The following is a 24,498-nucleotide window of genomic DNA, read 5'->3' as shown; positions in this document are numbered from 1 at the left end:
TTAGGGATAATGCGATGGGGAGATAATGGTATTGTGGCTTACTTGTACCGACAAGATGTGGGCGTGGCATTCTGAGTTTGGCACACATTGAGGTATATGTCGGTACTTAAGCGGACCACCTCACTGTTGCAGCCGACCTTCGGGATGTGCGAGTGTTGGGTCTGACCTCTTGCCCTTCCTTGTAACCACTGTCCTCAGCCAGGAATATTTTGTTGTTTATTTGTTTGTTTGTTGTTTAACGCCCCACTCAGCAATGTTTCAGATGTAAGATGACGGTCGGTAAATAATCGAGTCTGGACCAGACAGTCCAGTGATTGACATCATGAGCATCGATCTACGCAACTAGAATACAATGGTCACAGCTGGCCACGCATGCTTGTATGGTGTGAAATAATAGGCAAATGGGGGTAGTGTGGATTAGTGGTGTAACGATACGGCGATACAGTATTGTATCCCGATGCACAGCCCACGATACGATGCATCGATTTGGAAAGCATGTATCGCGATACATACGATATTTCCATAACACAGTTTTACTTACTTTACATGGGTGCGCGCTATACTCAAGAAAATACGGTACTTTTAAACATGATATACGTTTAACAGTTTCAAAGCCAGTTTGTTGTTTCAGTAAAACATACTGTATTGCTGACAGTTTGCTATAACAGTAAATAAACACCTTATATCTTCTTCAACTGTACTTGTCACATCTTTTAGGGAGCAGAAAGACATCAACTTGGCTAAGCTTGTACCAGTAAACACTGTATCGTGCCACGTATCGTATCGCGACCCCTGTATCACGATACGTATCGTATCGCGACCCCTGTATCGTGACACGTATCGTATCGCGACCCCTGTATCGTGACACGTATCGTATCGCGACCCCTGTATCACGATACGTATCGTATCGCGACCCCTGTATCACGATACGTATCGTATCGCGACCCCTGTATCGTTACACGTATCGTATCGCGACCCCTGTATCGCGATACGTATCGTATCGCGACCCTCCCGTATCGTTACACCTCTAGTGTGGATGAACGAGCGTCTCACATCCTCTTTCTGGTGGTCATTGGAAGGGATTGGGTATCGGTCGGTTCGGAATGCAGTTTGTGTTAGTGGCATGGATAGATTTCTATATAGGGAAGGAATTTTGTGATTTAAATATTTTCATTTTCTTACACGCTCATTGTCTTTTTAAAACTATTTGCTTACAGGATACTATATAATTTAAAGTTGTAATTTCAGAAGGACCGTTTTCTCTTTTAGTTTGAAAAAAACAACCTATTTATATACATGTATGTTCATATATTTATCACGAAATGTCAAAAGTTTCCATTCACGCATTATCACTACCCGCGTGCATACTTCGATTTCGGATTTTAGCAAGGGCAGGTAACTCTCATCACATTTCTCATTCGGCTTACCTCAATCCCACATGACCGTGATTTCGACTCTCGTGCTGAATCCATACTGGACAAACCCATGACAAAACTTTACCATGTAGATAGATGTTGAAAGTGTTCTATTTGCGTTTGCTCCTATTCAACTTGTACGCCAAAATATATTACCGTATTCGACGTAATAATTATAAGCGCCCCGCTCTAATAAGCGCCCACGGCGACATTTGCAAACATATAGCTAGTGAACAATCCCAATTAGCACCCCTTCCGATTGATCAATGTACACAAGACTTATGTATTCGCGTATAATACGCACTCGTGTGTTATATGCACGCATAATTATGGGCAATTAAATTCTTGAAAAACAGTATCTATCTGTCGTACATAAACATTTCAAGCTGTCAGCATATACCATGAAATTTATCTTTCAACTCTGTTTTTTTTCACCAAAATGATATTCTTATTATAGCCCCCTATTTCTAATTTTGAGAGCGACCGGGCCGCTTATTACGTCAGGTACGGTATATTATACTATAAGCTGTTTTCAAAACTTCGTCACGTGGTACGGATGTTATACGCTTGATCAGGCGGTACAGGGATTACACTGAATCCATATGAAATCACTTCTCCAGTTTTCACTGGGTAATACGTAATTTTGCTGAATAAGCATTCGTAAGAATTGCGTTACCTTTAACGTACATTCTATCATAATATATCATTAATAAACGTCGAGTGGGGTAGCCTTGTGGTTAAAGCGTTCGCTCGTCACACTAAAGATTCGGGTTCGATTCCCCTCATGGGTAAATTGTGTGAAGCCTCATTTCTTATTTTCCCCGTCGTGACAGAACTGGAATATTGCAAAATGCGGCGTAAAAACATAATCACTCCATAACCGTCGATGTTTATGGTTGAGGAAAGAGACGTTATTAATGATATACTATGGTATACAGAAACATATATACCATTGAGAAGGACCACCCTATTGATTCATATTACTGTAGTTAATCTGTCTTCCTTAACTACCTGTGTATTTTTATGCCTAATCATGACAGCAGTGATGTATCGGTTGGACCAGACTATCCAATGATTGACATCATGAGCATCGATCAACGCAATTGGGATACGGTGACATGCATCAACCAAGTCCCTGACCACCCGATCCCGTTAGTCGCGTTTTACGACAAGCATAGTCACCAGCATGGGTTGCTGAGGACCTATTCTAACCCTGATCTTGCCTGGTCGAACATTGCCATGACATGTGTTGCTTGTGTAATGCACTGTCTGCTCTCCTTTAATTAGATTGTCTTCCGTTAGAGAATGAATATTCCATCAACGTCAAATGCTGTATAACGTCAAGTCATTCATCATTTCTCGGATGAGATGGATTGAGAATATGCAAAACAATGATGGACAACGAGAATGATAAAATCTGACACGCACTGTCTTAGACGCCACGATAATGTCTGATTGATGTCATAATTAGGCCTGAACCTATGCCCTACCATGGCTACCTTGATTTTATCTCAAACAATGACCTGATCACACTAAACGTCATAATTTGATCCCAAACACTGATTTGTCATATCGTCCATGTTGCTTGTCGTGAGAGGCGACTAACGGGATACTGTGGACCGGCTCTCTGGCTTGGTTGATGAATGTCATCGTATCCCATTTGCGTAGATCGATGCTCGTGATATCAGTCACTGGATTGTCTGTCCAGACTAGATTATTTACAGACCGCCGTTTTATAACATATTGTTTGTTTGTTAGTTGTTTAACGATCCACGCAATATTTCAGTATATGACGGCTATATGACGACCATCAACACTTCCACTTAATGAATTACAACTCTGATCGCCATGATATGATACTGAAATACTGTTCAAAGCGGCGAAAATCCCAACTCACTCACTGTCTCTGGATTAAAGGCACCAAGATACTACAAATGAAAAAAACAACAGTAACAATTAACAAGTGACATATGGTAACTGCCTCTTTGTAGTAATCATAACAATTAACTGTTAGATAAGTGGTCTATATATGCACATGGAAAACGATATGCATCATATCTTCTTTAATTTCATATGTCCCGAACGTCTGTTTTGAAAGGTAGACAAATAACTTATGTCAGAGAACATGTTATCACATAATAGATCTCGCTTCTGCATTTGAAGAACATGGTCATTTCGCTATATAAATAAGAGACCGTTTCCATAATCATAAGAACTCTCTACTCATTCTACGATTCCGAGTAGATCCAAAGCATGTGTTTCCAGGTGTTCGCGAAAAGGTGAGCGTATCTTGCCCCATCGGTGGCACCCGTCACGAACACATGCAAAGGCATGTCAACTGTCAACCCATGGAAACATGGGAAAATAGGCAATTGAAAAAAAAACCCATTCTATGTCACTGATATGTCAAATTTGGAAATGTCCTCCACATGTCTTCCATGGGGGGGGGGGGGGGGGGGGGGGGGTGTAGCCTCGTGGTTAAAGCGTTGGCTCGTCACGCCGAGGGCCCGGGTTCGATTCCTAAACATGGGAACAATGTGTGAAGCCCATTTTCCGGTGTTCCTCGCGGTGATGTTGCTGCGATATTGATTAAAGCGGCGTAAAACCATACTCACTCACCTTAATCAAACCACTTTTGAGCAAGAGTCGTTTGACGCTCGTCGGAATCTTCGTAGAAGATTGCAAGGATTGATGGAAGGATGGGTAGTACTAAAATCACTCGCGTTTCTGTAAGCGATCCGAAGATCACATCAGCAAAAAATCAGACGCGTTCACATTTCAATGTGTCAGTGTTCGGGAATACACATTATAAGTTGACAAGTAATACATAAATAATAAATAACATATATCCGTAACTAATCGTTATGCATGTTTAAGTCTTAAGCGAGGCTTTCAGACGAACATAATAGCTTCGTATTTTCTTAAACATCCCTGCCCAATATTTCACATGGACAAAAGTTTTCTCTATCACCGCCACCGAGACACCCATGTGTCCATAATAAACAGCCATCAAATCACGCGGGAAGCTTTCTCAAAATCGTCTGCTTCTATTATAAACTCCCTGGGGAGTATGCTCCCAACATTCTGACACGTCCCTCCCTCGAAGAGGATATTTAGTACCCCTCAACAGATTGAAAACCTTCCAAGTTTCCTGATGAAAATGTCGTCTGCTGTGTCGGGCGTGTTTATCATGAAAGTCCGAGCTTGCCCTGCACGAGCAGACGTTCATCAACTTGGAACAGGAAATTGACTGCCTTTTGTTTTCCGTACATATATGTGAGTCGACGTCAATCATTGATGGGGAATGTGATTGTAAATATAGCGTATACAGTCCGGCGATATAGATCTGTGGTCACTTTACACCGACAAGAAATGGGGGACTGCACACATCAAGTCACTGAATGTCTTGACACCTGAGCAGGAGTGTCATGGAGAATGTTTGATTTTGTGGGAACCCTTGCTTTTGTGATTGTGTGGGTATGTACGCGTGTGCGTGCATACCTGTTTATTTGCTTGCTTGCGTGCGAGGGACAGAGTATTGCGTGTACTTGTGTGTGTAGCCTTTGAAAAAGGATGTGACAAATATTTAATCTAAGGAAGGTAATATAAACTGGAAAGTCACAATAAGCTGCCACTATTACATTATTTAAGAGATATATATCATTATAATTCATAACCAGCTTAAGAATTGTTGAAATGTGAGAGGTGGCTACTGTAAGAAAGTGTCATAGTGAATTTTTTTTGTCCGCCAATGCCAGATTGTCCTCCCCTACGTGGGACCGCCTCCGTGGTCTAGTGGTAGAGCGTCCGCCCGGAGAGCGGAAGGTCCGGAGTTCGATCACCGACCGCGTCATACCAAAAGACGTTAAAAGATGGTACTTGTTCTTACCCTGTCTGGCGCTCGGCATTAAAGGGCTAAAACAAGGACTGGTCGGCTCGTAGTCAGTAAACTGTGTCTGAGTCGGGTATTCATGTTAATCTGCGGCATGGTAGCTCAGTGTGCTAGCATTATAAATCGTCATCAGTCCGGACTAGTTCAAGCAGCCACACACACACGTGCATGCACGTCGCTATATAAGTGCAATAATCTTGGACGCGACGTTAAACCCCATTTCACCTCAACTCCCCACCTCTCCGTGGCTGATTGTCCACGCTTTCGCTCGTTAGCTATGTTTTGAATGGTTGGTTGCTTGGTTTGTTGATTAACGCCGCGCTCAGCAATATTCCGGCTATATGACGGCGGTCTGTAAATAATCGAGTCTGGACCAGATAATCCAGTGATTGATATCATGAGTTCGATCCACGCAATTGGGATCGATGACATGTATCAACCAGGTCAGCGAGCCTGACCACCCGATTCCGTTAGTCGCCTTTTACGACATGCATAGTCACCTTTTACGGCAAGCATGGTTGCTGAAGACCCATTCTACCCCGGATCTTCACGGGTCCGATTTGAATGTAATCTGGCAAACACTCGTATAGTAATATGTACGTAACTGCATTGTATCGGCTGCTGGGTGCGTTCTACACGTATTTTCAACAAATATCGATGATATAAAATTGTACTCATATCATGAAAAAACAAATGTAATAATGAGTTTCTTAGTTCAAGGATAAATTATTCGTTTTCTTGACAATAAATGGATAGTTTGCAATAATATAATAGATTATCCAACGTCCTTTGCGGATTGGGGGCACGGGTGGCCCAGTCGTCTAAGGCGCCGCGATTCGCTGTGAAGAGTTGCGTCACTTGGGCACGCCAGAAACCTATGATTGTGGGTTCGAATCCCGGTTCGCATCGATTATGTTTATAGATTTGTCAGCACTAAACCTGTGCTCGTTGGTTTCACCGAAGTGGTAAACGTCTAATTAAGACCTGCATCACTTCGGGCTTTCCTCCCACATTAAGCTGACACGCTGTGATATGACTGGAATACTGTTAAAAGCGAGTCTGTTAAACCCAACTCACTCACTCACTCACCTCTGCAGATTGTGTACTACATGTATTTGAAAGTTATCAGTTGTTCGAAAATTTAAATGTACTCAACATACGCGGTGCTTTAATATATTCATTTTAATTAATAATACATTGTGTATAATGAAAATATGTGAAATTCTTGACGGATGAGCGAGAATTTCCATCGTTATCACAATTTTTTTCTCCTGCTATGAATATGTATGAACACAAAGTACAGTTGAACCGGGACACTGAGCTCTCATGTACCACATTTAAACGAACACGCGAGGCCGAATCGTCAAGGGAGATAACTCTATTGCTACGTTGTCCGAAATATGGGAGGCCAGACAGGCCATCATGGGGTGTGAGTATGCCGTGGTTATTAATGATCAATAAAGTCGTAAGATCCTCGCTATAACATCTTCATATATTACAGAGGACAAGGTTCGAAAATGGCAGGCCTAGCAAATTTGATCCCAGCTGCTAAAACATCACTTTGGTGTCTACTACATACAGTTACACCCGTGAAGAGACCGCCTCCGTGGTCTAGTGGTAGAGCGTCCGGAGAGCGGAAGGTCTGGGGTTCGAACCCCGGCCGCGTCATACCAAAAGACGTTAAAAGATGGTACTTGTTGTTACCCTGTCTGGCGCTCGGCATTAAGGGGCCAAAACAAGGACTGGTCGGCTCGTAGTCAGTATACTGTGTCTGAGTGGGGTATTCATGTTAAACTGCGGCATGGTATCTCAGTGGGCTAGCACTATAAATCGGCATCAGTCCGGACTAGTACAAGCAGCCACACACACGTGCATGCACGTCGCTATATAAGTGCAATAATCTTGGACGCGACGTTAAACCCCATTTCACATCACTCACTCCGCGAAGACCTAGTTAGAATAGGTCTTCAGCAACTCATGCTTGCCGTAAAAGGCAACCAGCTTGTCGAAACAGGCTACTTACAGGATCGGGTGGTCAGGCTCGCTGACTTGGTTGATGCAGGTCATTGTATCCCAAATGCGTTGATCGATGCTCATGTTGCCAATCACTGGATTGCCAATCACACACACACAGCCTTTAAAACAGAAGGGGTGTTCAATATTATTTCTGGTTGGTGGACATATTTGAGCATCACTGACATATCTGAAAGACATTTAATCATGATTCCTGACAATTCAGAGGTTGATAAAATATTCACCGTGTACGTGTCACTGGATGAAGTTCAATGGGATGTATTATTGACCTGTTGCCTTCGAAGAAAGAACAACAATCTTGCGTCAGAGTTAAATCATGTTTGCACTCAGCCTGGTGAATGCTTTAATGTATTAATTGCTCTGCTGGTTCCATATTGTCATACGTTACTGTTAGTAAATGCCCCCAACCGTTAAATTGAAATTACCACAGACCAATAGACTATGTAACAGGAAGAAAAGATTAGGTTTGTCGGGATTGGCAGCTTGTGCTGGAAGTATATCCTGCTCAAGCCACACCTGTTTGTCTCCTAATCACCTAATCTCCTAATCCGGCCAAGACTCAATCGGTTACAGGCCGCCGTCGTACGGCAGGAGTGCTGCTGTGAGCGTCAGGCAAGAAACACACTTACTTTTTATGCAATTTATGTGAATTGCCGATAGGTAGGACATGCTTACCCATGTCGCGAACACACTGTACCATCAACGATTATTAGTGATCTGTTCGTGTAATGTTCACCACTATTTTGCCTATTACGCTCAGTTGAATCTGTTTCGGCTACCATTGTCATTGTACTGCCATTCAATTTTTATACTGACACTCTATCGTGTACTACCATTGTAATTACTTTGCAGTAATCTGTATTGATTTGTAAACCATGCTAGTTTTATAATATAATTATTAATTGTATTTCATTTCTTTGTTGTTTGTTGGTTGGTTGAATTCTTTTACGTATAGATTTCTGGGTTGTTTCAATTTGGCAGTCGACATGTAACAGAAATGTGGGGCTCTTTCGGGATCGTAATTAAATATATCACCACATTTATTTGTCATTGTATTGGCTAATGTTATGCGAAGTCAACAATCCCTATTGTTTTTAGTGAAGATAAATTTGTTAGCCAACCTTCTACGGAACAAGTCACTGTGCTCAAAAAGTCGGAACTGTTCGAAATGGCCAAACATTAGAAATCGACATTAAATCAGGTACATGTATGCTTAAGGTCGATGTCAAAAACATTTTGATTAGTACCTGGTTGAGGAAGAAGTTTGACTGATGATGCTTCGATTTATGAAAAAAACTGTTTTGGCTTCAAAGAAATTAGAGTTTGAAAGAGTACACTTGGCTATGGAAAATGGGAAGTTGAAATTGGGAGCTGAAAAAGAATTTTGGTTTAAAGAATTGGAAGCTGAGGAGCAGAGAGGGTTTCAGGCAAAGCAATTAGAAATTGAAGCTGAGAAAGAATAAGAAGAGAGAGAATTTCGTATTCAGCAATTGAAAGCTGATAAAGACATTTAGCTGAAACAAACGGAATTACAGAATGATCTCTCTCGAAGTACATCAACAGGTGATAGAGTGTTTGATTTTTCCAAGCATATTAGACTTGTTCCAACTTTCTCTGAAGGAGATGTTGAAAACATTTTCTTACATTGGGAAAGGTGGATAACAGTTTCAAATGGCTTCAGAATCAGTGGACCATGTTGCAAAATGTGTTTGGGGGAAAAGCTTACTGTTTTGAGACAGAAGAATTGGGATGAAGGCATCCATTTGTTGTTGTTTGCTGTGAGGAGGTCAGTTCAGGAGTCCTTAAGTTTATGTCCTTTTGACCTTGTCTTTGGTCATACTGTTCGTGGACCTTTCAAGAACTTGAAGGAGCACTGGCTTAATGACAGGTGTGAGTGCGTTTCCTCACTTCGGGCTAGGTTTTCTAACCTTGTGAAGTAGCTAGGGATAATTTGAAAGAATCCAAGGTCAAAATGAAAGTATATTATGACAAAAAATCTCAAGAGAGGAATTTTTGTCGAAGCCATTAAGTTTAATGTTTTTACCAATCTCTGGTCAACCATTATGTGCAAGGCACCACGGTCCATATGTTGTTTAAAGGAACGCCAGGGACACCGTCTATGATGTAGAAACACCAGGCGTTGTCATGTCAATCTGATTAGAAAGTATCATGAAACAAATGACAATGTACCTACTCAGTGTGAGTAGATATGGTATTAGATTGTGATACTGATGAGAATTGTGACTTTGTAAAGTTTAATGACATTACGGAGTATGCTAGCCCTATGCCAAACAATTTTGAAGTTTTAGCTAACTTAGATGTTAAGTTTGTCATCTGAGCAAAAGGCTCAAGTGTCAGAGTTAATTCACCATTTTGTTCACTTGTGTACGGATGTACCTGGCTATGCAGATGTCGTGTGTCATGGTGTAGATGTAAGTGACGCTGTACCTGTGAAACAACATCTCTACCAGAAGAGTCCAATCAAGCTTGAAGCCTTCGGGAAGGAAGTTCTATACATGCTGGACAATGGCATTGCTGAACCAAGTCACAGTGACTAGAGTTCACCTTGCATTCTTGTGCCGAAGCCTGAAGGTAGCCACGGTTGAACGCTTTTCTTAAACTGACTCTTATCCAATGCCAAGAATCGATGACTGCATCGACGGAATCGGCCAACCCAAGTACGCGAGCAAGTTTGACCCTTAGAAGGAAATATTGCTAAGTACGGCGTTAAACAAACAAACTACAGATAATCTACAAGTTAATGATTACCATTATCATGTGGAGACAGTTACCACAGTTTTTTACCAAAGTCGCAGATGTGTGTGTCCTACGTCTATGGTGTACCTATATTAATGAGCGCGTGAATGAATAGCAATTTTGTAACCATATTCCAGCAATATCACGGCGGGGGACACCAGAAATGGGCTTCACACATTGTACCCATGTCGGGAATCGAACCCGAGTCTTCGGCGTGACGAGCGAACGATTTAACCACCAGGCTACCCGACCGCCCCCAACGATGAAAGGAACGTGGCGCGATGGCAACAGTGTCCTCTGTCATGGACTCATAATGAATACTTTGGGGATATTTTTGATGAATACTGAGCACACATTTTCATAAAAAAACCCGCCAAAATAAAACATTCATAATCCCCACCTTTTTTGTTCAGTGCATAACACGGCAGCCAGCATGGCGCACATGTATACATGTATTTAAGACCCGTGAGGATCCGGGGTAGAATAGGTCTTCAGCAACCCATGCTTGCCGTAAAAGGCGACTATGCTTGTCATAAAAGACGACTAACGGGATCGGGTGGTCAGGCTTGCTGAATTGGTTGATTCCAAGTGCGTGGATCGATGCTCATGATATTAATCACTGGATTTTCTAGTCAAGACTCGATTATTTACAGAGTGGGTGTATTCATGTTAAACTGCAGCATGGTACCTCAGTGGGGAAGCACAAACACAAAAATGCACGTTGTTTTTACATTGTACTTGCAGTACTCTTAAACGCGACGATAACCACAATTTCACCTCACCATCAACGACTTTTCCATATTCAGCAACAATTTCCCACATATTATCTCAATTTATTTTTTTATAAACCTCGTATAGAAGTTCTGCAACAGCATATTTACAGGATAGGTATCTCTGGTTTCTTTATTAATAATAAATATAAGCCGCGTTTCAGCTTAGCTTATTTTATAAAATAGATACACATATAGGTGTGTGTATTTTATATTCTTCCAAAAAAAGCAAAAAAAGCAAAACGAATATTTTTGGCCATAAAAGCAAAATTAGCGGACCAAGAGTCGCAAGATGAAGAGGTTTAATATGTTATAGTGTCAGTGACAAGTTTCTATCCACAACATTTAGGCTCAATACTTTGTACGGTTCCTCGTACAAATGCATTTTCCTACCTAACACAAATCTGGCTTTGCGTTTCTTTTTTTAAAGAGTATATTTACAACAACAAAAATACCATTCACCTGTATTGAAAATATAACAATGACTAAGGTTTCGTATTTTTCTGGGTCTCTTAAATAACACGCACACAACGATGAGATGTACGTTGAGATAGTGAAATGGTGTATTTAGATTCCAAAAACACGAACTTTTAGCGAAAGCGGTAGAAAGATAAAAATGCATTGGTATAAGGTTTCATTTCTCATGGGAAACACATTAGTGTTCATCGTACTCGGCTCATATACTTCCATCTTTACAATGCGATGAAAGAAAACATTGCTTTTTTAAATCCTGATAATATCAATCGAGGTTATTGCGTATTTATATTCTACATTTATTTAGAAAGGAAACAATACGCAAAGAGAAGACAAAGTATATAAAAAGAAAGTTTTGTGATTTTTCATCTTATCTATGGTGGATAATCAGAAGACGGCGACTCGGAACTATCAGAATGAAAGATAAGGAAAACTTTATTTGAATAGTTTTTTCTATCTTGTTCAGCAATAGAATATGTGTAGCAGGAACCATTTGCTTGTCCTAAGAGGCGACTGACGGGATCGGGTGGTGGTGGGGGGGGGGGGGGGGGGGGCTGATTGTACTAGTCCAAACTAATGCCAATTTAATAGTGCTAGCCCACTGAGATGCCATACCGTTAAACACGAATACCCCTTAACATGAATGTATAAAACAAAGATGATGCGAACAACTGACTGTCGGTTCGAATCCCCGAGCCAGTTCTGATGCAGGGTTCGGCAGAATTATACATCTTCATGTACATCTTTATTTAGCATCATTGGTTTATGGCTTAAGCAAAGAATCCTAGCACGACCAAGGCACATACATGAAGCAAGTAGGACAACAGCGTGCTTATCAGAATGAGTGAGTGAGTGTGGTTTTACGCCGCTTTTAGCAATATTCCAGCAATATCACGGCGGGGGACACCAGAGTGAGTGAGTGAGTATGGTTTACGCCGCTTTTAGCAATATTCCAGCAATATCACGGCGGGGGACACCAGAAATGGACTTCACACATTGTACCCATGTCGGGAATCGAACCCGAGTCTTCGGCGTGACGAGCTAATGCTTTAACCACGAGGCTACCCGACCGCCCCCGTGCCACCTTATCAGAAGGTCAGAGGTTCGAATTCCAAACTCATTGCAATGAAATATAGAAAATTGAATGTAGAGCATCTTGAAAAAGTATGGTTCTTCAAACGCTTATTAGTAGTATATACGAGCTATGCACATACTCTGGTTAGTGGTGTATTCAAGGTCGTTTTTGTATAACCTTTTTTAACTGACCGGACAAGAACTCACATACCGTTCTATCTCACGATAGATAATTTCAGTCTTATCTGGTGAAGTGGCTCATCACGAACCATCGTTTTAAGGCCGCACTCTTCGCAAACCACATCGCTACTATGTGTTCAACGTGGCTATCAAGTTACTGAGATAAATAGGGCATTAATAATTTACAACTGTCGCTTCGGCAGGCCACAATTGTAATGGCAATGCATTCCAACATTTGTCACGGAGATATTCTTTCTTCTCGACAAGGCCGTGACACTGAATAGAATGTAATTGCGCATTATGTATATATGTTTGCTTGTTCCGGTCGCCGCTGCCGTTTTATCATTGATTTCACATTGATATTTATCTAAACATGAACACCGGCGTCAAAGAGAGACCAATGGGAGGGGTTATCCCCCTTGGGCATCGCTAGATGGCGTTGAGACAATATACCATGATGTCAAGACAATAGTGCATCATAATAATTGTGGAAATGGATCCTCGTTTTGGAATTGACATTTATGCGTCATGTTTTCTTTGTCCCGAAAATGAGTAAAACAATATTTACTGATAAAACGTGGCGAGTTTTTATGGATGTCGATGGGCCATTGTTTCTAATTGATTTACACGCTGGAAAGTCTCATCATAATGCATTTGCTTTTCAACTAGAGTACTTCACGAATTGATCCCCATATGCACACCACAAACAGACTCCATCAAAGAGTCCAGAGATCGTTATACATTGTACTGATGTACAGCATCAACTGTTGTAACATTATTCCACAATAATAGGAAAACAATAAGTCACTTATAATTGTAAAGTGATAGTCTATGGACCCCCTGCCTACACATGTTAGTGGAGCGGTATTCATGGGAGACTGGGTGGTGAATTTTGTTTTACGCCGCACAGCGTAACATCGTGACAAGTGTAACCAACAAATCTGTATTAATGTCGACCCGTGAAGATCCGGGGTAGAATAGGTCTTCAGCTACCCATTCTTGCTGTAAAAGGCGACTATGTTTGTCGTAAGAGGCGACTAACGGGATCGGATGGCAGGCTCGCTGACTTGGTTAATGCATGTCATCGTATCGCAATTTCGTGGATCGATGCTTATGATGTCAATCACTTGATTGTCTTGTCCAGACTCGATTAATTACAGACCGCCGTCATATAGCTTGAATATTGCTGAGTGCGGCGTTAAACAACAAACAACAACTGTATTAATGTCGGTTTTTAAGACAAACGTGCTGCCTATCTTTGTCAGGAGGTTTAACGTATGCCATCCATGCTTCTCTTATATCAGGGGCCGGGGACCTATGATTGTGGGTTCGAATCCCGGTTCGCCCCGATTATGTTTCTAGGTTTGTCAGCACCCTGCCCATGCTCGTGGGTTTCACCGAAGTGGTAAACGTCTGAGACCTGCATCACTTTAAGCTGGCACACGATATAAATTGTAATAGTGTTAAAAGCGGCGTTAAACACAACTCACTCACTCACTCTCTTGTATTTGCTGGTCAGGCCCGGTGACATGGCTGATTGCGTGTCACGGTACCTAAAGCGTTGGTCATAATGTCAACCACTGGTTTGTTTGACCAAAACTCGATTATTCACAGGCCGCAGTGCGGCGTCAAACATCAACCAATCAAATATGTACCGGGACCCATCGTCACAGTTTAAGTAAAGTTCTAAACAGACACGAACAATGATATTTAAGGTTTAGTTCCGCATCCGTGGTCTAGTGGTAGAGCGTCCGCCCGGAGAACGGAAAGTCCGAGGTTCTATCCCCGGCCGTGTCATATCAAAAGACGATAAAAGGTGGTTCTTGTTACCCTGCCTGGCGCTCTTCTGGCAATTACCGCAATAAGATTGGGCAAGCAGTCAAAAGTACCATGCTAGCAAGCACCAGGTGATAAGATCGTATCCTGCTCGTGACCGGGTTGTTATTCAGCCTTGGGACCAACAATGTTAACAGGTCCTTACTGTGTTGTTACTACCCCTAGTGTACGGTACATACACCCTGTGCACTCAAAACCCACTCGTACGATAGTAGTTGACCAGATGGTGGAAAAACGAATACGTTCATACACCCGAAACACAAAGTGTCAAAACTTGAGTGTCACCCTGGGCAAGTGACTTAGTTCAAATGTGCTCTGTTCATCCAGCAGGGAATGGGTACCCGATATGTGAGGTGAATGTGGAAGTTTTGGCTGTATACTCCCCAGGGAGTTGAGAATGATAACTCGAATGCAAACGGATCCAACAAATAAAACCGCATTTGAGCAGATGCTAGTACCTGGATACCTGCGGTATAAAAATGTATAATATAATAATAATTATACATCGATCACTGAATCTTTTTATATGGTAAACTACATAGGAATTGGTTTTAGAATAGCCACACTAAGGTGTATCAGCTTGTATTAAGAGCCGACTAAATAGAATCCTAGAATGCATATTATCGAGTTGTCGCATTGTCGCGTTGTCGCCCTTACAAAACCAATCAAAAGTGTCAAATTTAACCAAAGCGCGACAAAGCTACAATGTCCCTTCTAGGATTCTGTAGCAGCTAAATGGATCAGTGGGCAGACGTGGGGACTTGGTCGTATCGTGTTATATTACACAAGCATAGAACGGGGGTTAAAATCTCAACCATTTGTTTGGATGTTACAGGCTGTTACGACTGATGATTAATGATAAAGTAAGACTATAATTGCTGACTGCACGAAAAGAAGGATACAATTAAATCAACAAAATGAGGGAAGACATGTGTGTTGAGCGTGCATATGAGCAAATTCTTATACATTTTTAATCGATATGTTAATAAAAACGACAATAAAGAGAAATAATAAATGTGTCATCTTTGACATTTATAATAACGATGGATTGAGTACGTTATGAAATATATACGGCATTTGTAAATGAAGATGTCAGGTTAACCTTTACACGTTGCACCGATGTAGATATTCGCTCCCCTGCCATCTACAACGAAAAGGGGATATCGAAGTCTAACTGTGGCGATGGGGTAACCTTGTGGTTAAAGCGTTGGCTCGTCACGCCGAAGACCCTTTCCCACTTCGAATAGTTCTGAAGCGACGTTAAACCCTATGGTGAGGTGGTGAAATGGGGTTTAACGTCGCGTCCAAGATTATTGCACTTTATAAGCTACGTGCATGTACGTGTGTTTGTGTCTGTGGCTGCTTGTACTAGTCCGGACTGATGCCCATTTATAGTGCTAGCCCACTGAGATACCATGCCGCAGTTTAACATGAATACCCCACTCAGACACAGTATACTGACTCCGAGCCGACCAGTCCTTGTTTTAGCCCCTTAATGCCGAGCGCCAGCTAGGGTAACAACAAGTACCATCTTTTAACGTCTTTTGGTATGACGCGGCTGTCCGGGCGGACGCTCTACCATAGATGAAGATTGATGTGACTGAGGGTGTATTACAAACAAACGGAGAAAGTGCAAGATTCGGCGCTCAGGGCATTTGTTCAACTCGTGTGTTCATTATTTTCTCTTACAGAACGCATGATTTGTACAAATACCCTTATATATATAATTATTTCTCTTACAGAACACATGATTTGTACAAATACCCTTATATCATTATTTCTCTTACAGAACACACGATTTGTACAAATATCCTTATATAATTATTTCTCTTACAGAACACACGATTTGTACAAATACCCTTATATAATTATTTCTCTTAAAGAACACACGATTTGTACAAATACCCTTATATAATTATTTCTCTTACAGAACACACGATTTGTACAAATATCCTTATATAATTATTTCTCTTACAGAACACACGATTTGTACAAATACCCTTATATAATTATTTCTCTTACAGAACACACGATTTGTACAAATATCCTTATATAATTATTTCTCTTACAGAACACACGATTTGTACAAATACCCTTATATAATTATTTCTCTTAAAGAACACACGATTTGTACAAATACCCTTATATAATTATTTCTCTTACAGAACACACGATTTGTACAAATATCCTTATATAATTATTTCTCTTACAGAACACACGATTTGTACAAATACCCTTATATAATTATTTCTCTTGAAGAACACACGATTTGTACAAATATCCTTATATAATTATTTCTCTTACAGAACACATGATTTGTACAAATACCCTTTTATAATTATTTCTCTTAAAGAACACACGATTTGTACAAATACCCGATCACATAACTTTCCCCTACATAACACACGATTTGTACAAATACCCTGATTTAATTATTTTCTCTTACAGAACAAATGATGTGTACAAACACCCTGATTTAATTATTATCTCTTACATAACACACGATTTGTACAAATACCCTGATCTAATTATCTCTTACAGAACACATGATTTGTACAAATACCCTGATTTAATTACTAAGTATTTTCTCTTACAGAACACATGATTTGTACAAATACCCGGATTTCATTATTTTCTCTTACAGAACACATGATTTGTACAAATACCCTGATTAACTACTTTCTCTTACAGAACACATGATTTGTAAAAATACCCTGATTTAACTACTTTCTCTTACAGGAACACATGATTTGTACAAATACCCGGATTTCATTATTTTCTCTTACAGAATACATGATTTGTACAAATACCCGATCACATTAGAGAACTCACGATTTGTACGAGTACCCTTGCCACCGAATCTTGCATTTAGTCTCACTTAAATGGGGGACACATTTGCATAATCAATATTAGGGGATGATTTTCACATATTTCCCTCATCTGGAATTGAATCTTCGATGGTGTCAAACCTTCAACCCTAGTCTATACCACGGAATTCCGATCCGTCACAAATTATTCATAAGTCATTGAATTTTTTTTGTGTATTCTAAATCATGGATTATTCCTACCGCCTTCCGGTAAATAGAGGTTATCACGCGAATGTGTTTTGGGATGGTAAATATCCTGTATCAGGAATAAACATTGTATTTAGTGAGCCTTGGCAAAGCTTTGTCAAAGGGAAGCTACTCTAACCCTAGTCTATGAGACGTCATGGCCACGATCAGACGTTGTTGACAGTCGGCCTGTCCTGTCAAAACGTTAGAAGTGCAATCAGGTGTACACACAGCGACAAAACGAAACAAGGTAACAATTCAAATATATTTCGGCCAAATCCAACTATTTTAATTTGTGGAAAAGGTTTCGAAATTTATATCTCCAAAGTTGCAAAAACTTATAAAATGCCTTAGCGACGTCACAGTTAGACATTGCTTTTAAGTATATTATACTGTTATTTTGCTTATGACAGCAATTGTCTCTGTAGTTTATCCAGATTCCCGATGGTTAATATTTGACTCGATTGCCGAATGACAAGGGCGACGACATGTTTGTTTATAAACACCAAAAGTAGTCCCTACTTGACCTTTGATATTTGCATCTCTATCCGCATATAACCCAAACGGATATCGTTTTTATCCGTTGGCTTTATCCTGCCGAGAAACCTACCCATTATATGATAAAACACAATTATTAATCGGCTAGCCTTACATCTCTCATGGAATGGGATTCTTATTGAATGGTCCTTGGTCATCTTTCCATCAAAACCGAAAACGCCTGGCGGAGCTAAATAAATAAATTTAGCACATAGCCGAATGTACCTACAACTATTTTTCTTTATAAAAAGATTACTGCGAATTTATAGTCTAAGTAAATTATAGAAATCAGCTATGTTTTAAACAGCAATAACTTTGACAGATTTTAGCAGAATAGAAACCAGACTGATATTTCTTGAGAGAGAAATCTCTGTGTTCAAATCCCTCGTGAACAAGGTCGACCAATTAAAAAAACGTTCACCTTCATGTCCATTTCGATTTCTGACCATTCTGACTTAAAGCCATGGCCAGTACCTGTCTTAAACATCTCAACATCAACATGTCAACATCAACATCATAATATCAACATCTGAACCCAACGTCATGTTCACACGCAACTTGGATTCTCTTCAAGGTCATGTAAGAGGCTCAATGTCAGTGTGGCTTGACATAAAATGTATCATTAATGATTATATATATTGTCACTGGATAGAAAACGTTATCGATAGCATTTAAGGTTTTCAGTCTCGCAGCGATTAATGTTGCGCGGCATCAGATTTCTTGCGTTATTCATACTGCACAATAACAATCAAAACGACAGTTATTTGAAAAACTAAAGTTTTAGAAATATAATTATAATTTCATTCGTTATTAGTATCCATAACGTTTCTTTCAATGTTTTTGGTCAGAGCAGATGCTTGAACCAGCCAGATTAATTGCAAATATAATATAGCTACGCGAAAAATAGCAAAGGAAAACGAAGAACGAGGCGTGGTTAATTTCACGACAAGACATTGTTCTATTATGACGTCATTTCTGGAGCTTCGAACATACACTCGCAACTTGGTGACGTCATAACTTGCACGACGTTATTTTTGAGAGGGTAGTGAGTACTTCCTCATGTATGTCTCTGGGCTGCGCAGATAAAGGCAATGGCCGAACGATCTCGTCAACAAGTGGGCGAGATGTGGCAATCGGTTTCGGGCGAAAGGTTTCCGACAATCGACGAGAATAGTCAGGAAATATCAAACTTAACCCCTGTTCATAAAATGGACTTCTCCGACATTTCCGAGCTCTGTTTGTTTTCTGGGACTCATCATTATTTAAATAGGGTAAATATGTTTTAAGCCTGCAAATGTGTTTTTGTCATTTTTATATTGTAAATAATGTTGACATCTCATATAAGAAATAAACGGCTCGTGGTCTTTGTTTATCGCCCCTCTGCAGGAATAATAAACCACCCGGGGCTGCGCCCCTTTTCTCCCTGCAGTGTTTTATTGTACGATAAACAACTTCCCCTGGTCGTTTATTTAAGAAATAAACGACGAGTGGGAGTTTTATTGTACGATACACTACGACCACGAGTCGTTTATTTCTTAAATATGTGGTAGTGGCATTATGTACTGTCTCTTTAAGGATGATGATAAAGTGTACAAACTTTAAAAATATTTACACGTATCTAAATAATGACCACTGCCTCTATAGAATCCGACCTCGGCAATGTCGGACAGTCCATTTTATGCACAGGTGGGTATTTCTTGCTTATTCACGTCACAGGTATTATTCACAGGTATTCACGTCGATTACCTGTACCTTTTCTCCCAATACCGATTGTCATATCCCTCCCGCTTTTGGATGCGATCGTTCAGTCATCGCGTTTATCTGCGTAGCCCAGCCCTATACAATGTCCCGTGTAATGTCCTGTGTGATGTCCGGTGCTATGTCTTGTTTAATGTCATGCATAATGTCCCGTTTAAGTCCTGTATAATGTCATGTACATTGTCCTTTATAATATCCCGTGTAATGTCATGTACACTGTCCTGTGTAATGTCATGTACAATGCCCTGTGTAATGTCATGTAAAATGTCCCGTGTAATGTCATGTAAAATGCCCTGTGTAATGTCATGTAAAATTTCCTATGTAATGTCATGTACAATGTCCAGTGTAATGTCATGTACACTGTCCTGTGTAATGTCATGTAAAATGTCCTGTGTAATGTCATGTAAAATGTCCTGTGTAATGTCATGTACACTGTCCTGTGTAATGTCATGTAAAATGTCCTGTGTAATATCATGAACAATGCCCTGTGTAATGTCATGTACAATGTCCCGTGTAATGTCATGTTAAATGTCCCGTGTAATGTCATGTACAATGACCTGTGTAATGTCATGTACACTGTCCTGTGTAATGTCATGTTAAATGTCCTGTGTAATGTCATGTACACTGTCCTGTGTAATGTCATGTTAAATGTCCCGTGTAATGTCATGTACACTGTCCTGTGTAATGTCATGTAAAATGTCCTGTGTAATGTCATGTAAAATATCCCGTGTAATGTCATGTAAAATGCCCTGTGTAATGTCCTGTACAATGCCCTGTGTAATGTCATGTACAATGTCCCGTGTAATGTCCTGTACAATGTCCCGTGTAATGTCATGTAAAATGTCCTGTGTAATGTCATGTACAATGTCCCGTGTAATGGTCTATGTAATGTCCTATGTAGTGTCATGTACAATGTCCTGTGTAATGTCATGTTAAATGTCCTGTGTAATGTCATGTACACTGTCCTGTGTAATGTCATGTTAAATGTCCCGTGTAATGTCATGTACACTGTCCTGTGTAATGTCATGTAAAATGTCCCGTGTAATGTCATGTAAAATGCCCTGTGTAATGTCATGTAAAATTTCCTATGTAATGTCATGTACAATGTCCAGTGTAATGTCATGTACACTGTCCTGTGTAATGTCATGTAAAATGTCCTGTGTAATGTCATGTAAAATGTCCTGTGTAATGTCATGTACACTGTCCTGTGTAATGTCATGTAAAATGTCCTGTGTAATATCATGAACAATGCCCTGTGTAATGTCATGTAAAATGTCCCGTGTAATGTCATGTTAAATGTCCCGTGTAATGTCATGTACAATGACCTGTGTAATGTCATGTACACTGTCCTGTGTAATGTCATGTTAAATGTCCTGTGTAATGTCATGTAAACTGTCCTGTGTAATGTCATGTTAAATGTCCCGTGTAATGTCATGTACACTGTCCTGTGTAATGTCATGTAAAATGTCCTGTGTAATGTCATGTAAAATATCCCGTGTAATGTCATGTAAAATGCCCTGTGTAATGTCCTGTACAATGCCCTGTGTAATGTCATGTACAATGTCCCGCGTAATGTCCTGTACAATGTCCCGTGTAATGTCATGTAAAATGTCCTGTGTAATGTCATGTACAATGTCCCGTGTAATGGTCTGTGTAATGTCCTATGTAGTGTCATGTACAATGTCCTGTGTAATGTCATGTTAAATGTCCTGTGTAATGTCATGTACACTGTCCTGTGTAATGTCATGTTAAATGTCCCGTGTAATGTCATGTACACTGTCCTGTGTAATGTCATGTAAAATGTCCTGTGTAATGTCATGTAAAATATCCCGTGTAATGTCATGTAAAATGCCCTGTGTAATGTCCTGTACAATGCCCTGTGTAATGTCATGTACAATGTCCCGTGTAATGTCCTGTACAATGTCCCGTGTAATGTCATGTAAAATGTCCTGTGTAATGTCATGTACAATGTCCCGTGTAATGGTCTGTGTAATGTCCTATGTAGTGTCATGTACAATGTCCTTTATAATATCCCGTGTAATGTCATGTACACTGGCCTGTGTAATGTCATGTACAATGACCTGTGTAATGCCATGTACAATGTCCTGTGTAATGTCATGTAAAATGTCCTGTGTAATGTCATGTACAATGTCCAATGTAATATTCCGTGTATTGTTTTGTGCACTGCCGCGTGTAATATCCTGTTTAATGTCTTGTGTGTTGTCCTTTGCTATGTGGCCAGAACAGCCACGCGTGGGATCCCAGTACGTTAAAATATTAAATGTTAATGTGTTAAAAGGGAAGGTTTCGACATAAATACAGGGAGATACCTTCTATAGACAGTCACGTATTTAATTACGCTATACCAGAGACTGGTTCAAGTTATGGGGATATGACAGATCAATAACTTAGAATAAGGAGGATTGCCGTTATATTTATGTGTTGTTTAGCGCCGTGGTCGGCAACTTTCTAGCTATATCACAGTGGTTTATGTACAAGCCTCCGCTAAGGACCCGTTCCAACAGAGATGACCAATTATAGATGACCTCCTTTTGGCTCCTACCTGTCTGAGACTCATTAGACAATTACGGATGACCTCCTTTTGGCTTACTTTCTTGGTGAGACTCATTTGACAATACTGGATGACCTCCTTTTGGCTCCTGCCTGGCTCAGACTCATTTGACAATTGTAGATGACCTCTTTTTGGCTACTACATGTACCTGGCTTAGACCCATTTGACAATTGTAGATGACCTTCTTTGGATCCTGCTTGGCTGAGAATCATTTGCTATCATAGATGACCTCCTTTTGGCTTCTACCTGGCTGAGACTGGAATCTGGAAAAGACAGATTCATCAACGACCAGTGAGAGCCGGATCCTGTTTCTTGAAGGCGCAGTAACTGGTTTTACTTGAGGCTTCTTTTCACGCCGCCGCTATATATCTATGGGTGAGTAAGTGTGGCAATATACCTGAAATGAAAACCACACTAGAATCTGCACGTTTTCATATAAATAACACATTATAGTTTACTCGTCTGTAAACTGTAGTAATGGCTTATCGCTTTTCACACTGTAAAAACAACATATATTTTTAAATTCTGCAATAATATAATATCGTTTTTAATACTACAATATGGTATATTATCTTAAATACTGCAATAATACCATATCGCTTTCAATACTGCAATAATATTACATCGTTTTTACCACAATTATAGCATATTGATTTATACACTGAAACAATAGATTGTTTTAACTACTGCAATAACAGCATATCGTTTTTACTGAAAAAATATTTCCTTCTAATAGTGCAATAATAGCATTGCATAACAATAACATTATCGTGTTTTAAACACAACGTGCCAGATACATTTGAAGTGTGTTTAATAAGCTTCAGCTGTCCTACATTTGGCTGTGTTTTAAGGTGAACGTTGCTGATGGTGCACAGCGGTAATATCATGTTACATCTTGTAGCACCGCCGTCATATAGGTCACACACAACCAAATGTTTTCCCATAGACTTCTATACTTACGTTATAATTTTTTTTTAAATAACTAAGCATTCAACAGCTATTACCTGTACCTGTGTGCACAGTTCTGCCCTGAGCAGCAATAAAAAAATAAAAAATGACTAGCTTAGCCAGCTCCTTTTCCGAGTACAGGAAGCTAAACACACCACCCCCAGTTTCGCACCAAATGTCACCTACTTGAAAATAGCTGTGGTCACATTCAGCATAAGTCATCATGTTGAAAAAGACAGTACTAAATATAGAAAAACATGGTCAGTTTTAATAACTGGATGGATGTACATTTGAAAGACATAAAAATCTTACAGAATATCCTCCAATCACAGCCTTCAGATATCTCTCGATCTGCAATGAAGGCTCCTTACGAAAACCGCACTGTCCAAACTGGTTCTGATTTGGTGTAGTAGAACCTGTAGCTGGAATATTGCTGAGTGCGGTGTTAAACAACAAACAAACAAAATTTTGAAGCATGTTTAAAGAGCGAGTGGAAGCTGATTACTTGAGCTGTGTTATTGTATATTGATCGGCTTCTCGCTACTGTCTCAGTATCGTAATTGTAATAAATCTAAGAATATATCACGTGTTGTTCTTTACAGCTTCACGTTAATTTGTTTTTCAGAAACAGTTGTGTATAATACAGATGACTGTTAACACGCTGACGGGAGTCAGATTCAGATACTGAAAAGCGAGATTAAACGATAGGTCAAACTACATATTGTACAGAGATATAAAAGTTTGGTTTAACTAGATACATATTCAACATTGAAGTCACGTTAATCTGATTCATATATAATGAAGGTCCATTTTGTTATTAATACCCGTCCAATTTGTAAAAGACAAAGCGGAACGGACTATTCTGCGTACAACTTAAGATGAAGTAAGGGAAATTGCGAAATAAACATTCCATTTTATTAAGCCTGATGTGGGTTTGAATCCTGGTTCGCCCCGATTATGTTTCTTGGTTTGTCAGCACCATACCCGTGCTCGTGGGTTTCACCGAAGTGGTATACGTCTGAGACCTGCATCACTTCGGGCTTTCCTTCCACATTAAGCTGACACGCCGAGAGAAAACTGTAATACTGTTTAAAGCGGCGTTAAACCCAACTCATTCACTCACTGTGTGAGTTATGGAGGAAGGGAACCATGCAGGCAGACATATACTCTCTCAAAAAAGAAACGCATATAAGAATTT

The 24,498-nt window shown here is 40.1% G+C and overlaps 1 protein-coding gene across 1 annotated transcript; it reads left to right on the top strand.

Annotated features, from left to right (window-relative positions):
- Positions 1-21,148: 21,148 nt before the first annotated feature.
- LOC125376095 lies at positions 21,149-23,385 on the top strand. The gene is made up of 3 exons (XM_048387701.1): positions 21,149-21,191; positions 21,549-21,623; positions 23,375-23,385. The coding sequence occupies exons 1-3, from the start codon at positions 21,149-21,151 to the stop codon at positions 23,383-23,385; spliced, it is 129 nt and encodes a 42-aa protein (XP_048243658.1).
- Positions 23,386-24,498: the final 1,113 nt, after the last annotated feature.

The sequence above is a fragment of the Haliotis rufescens genome, unplaced genomic scaffold (assembly GCF_023055435.1).
Source record: "Haliotis rufescens isolate VD_foot unplaced genomic scaffold, xgHalRufe1.0.p SCAF_7, whole genome shotgun sequence".
NCBI classification, from domain to species: Eukaryota; Metazoa; Mollusca; class Gastropoda; order Lepetellida; family Haliotidae; genus Haliotis; species Haliotis rufescens.
This window is presented reverse-complemented; position numbering and strand designations above follow the sequence as displayed.

What these genes read in the sequence shown, in the direction of transcription:
- LOC125376095 (XM_048387701.1), top strand. Translation starts at nt 21,149, where the DNA reads ATGTCCTGTGTAATGTCATGTAAACTGTCCTGTGTAATGTCAT. An exon ending in ACTGTCCTGTGTAATGTCAT is followed by an intron (nt 21,192 to 21,548) that starts GTTAAATGTCCC and finishes CCCGTGTAATGT; the next exon opens with CATGTACACTGTCCTGTGTA.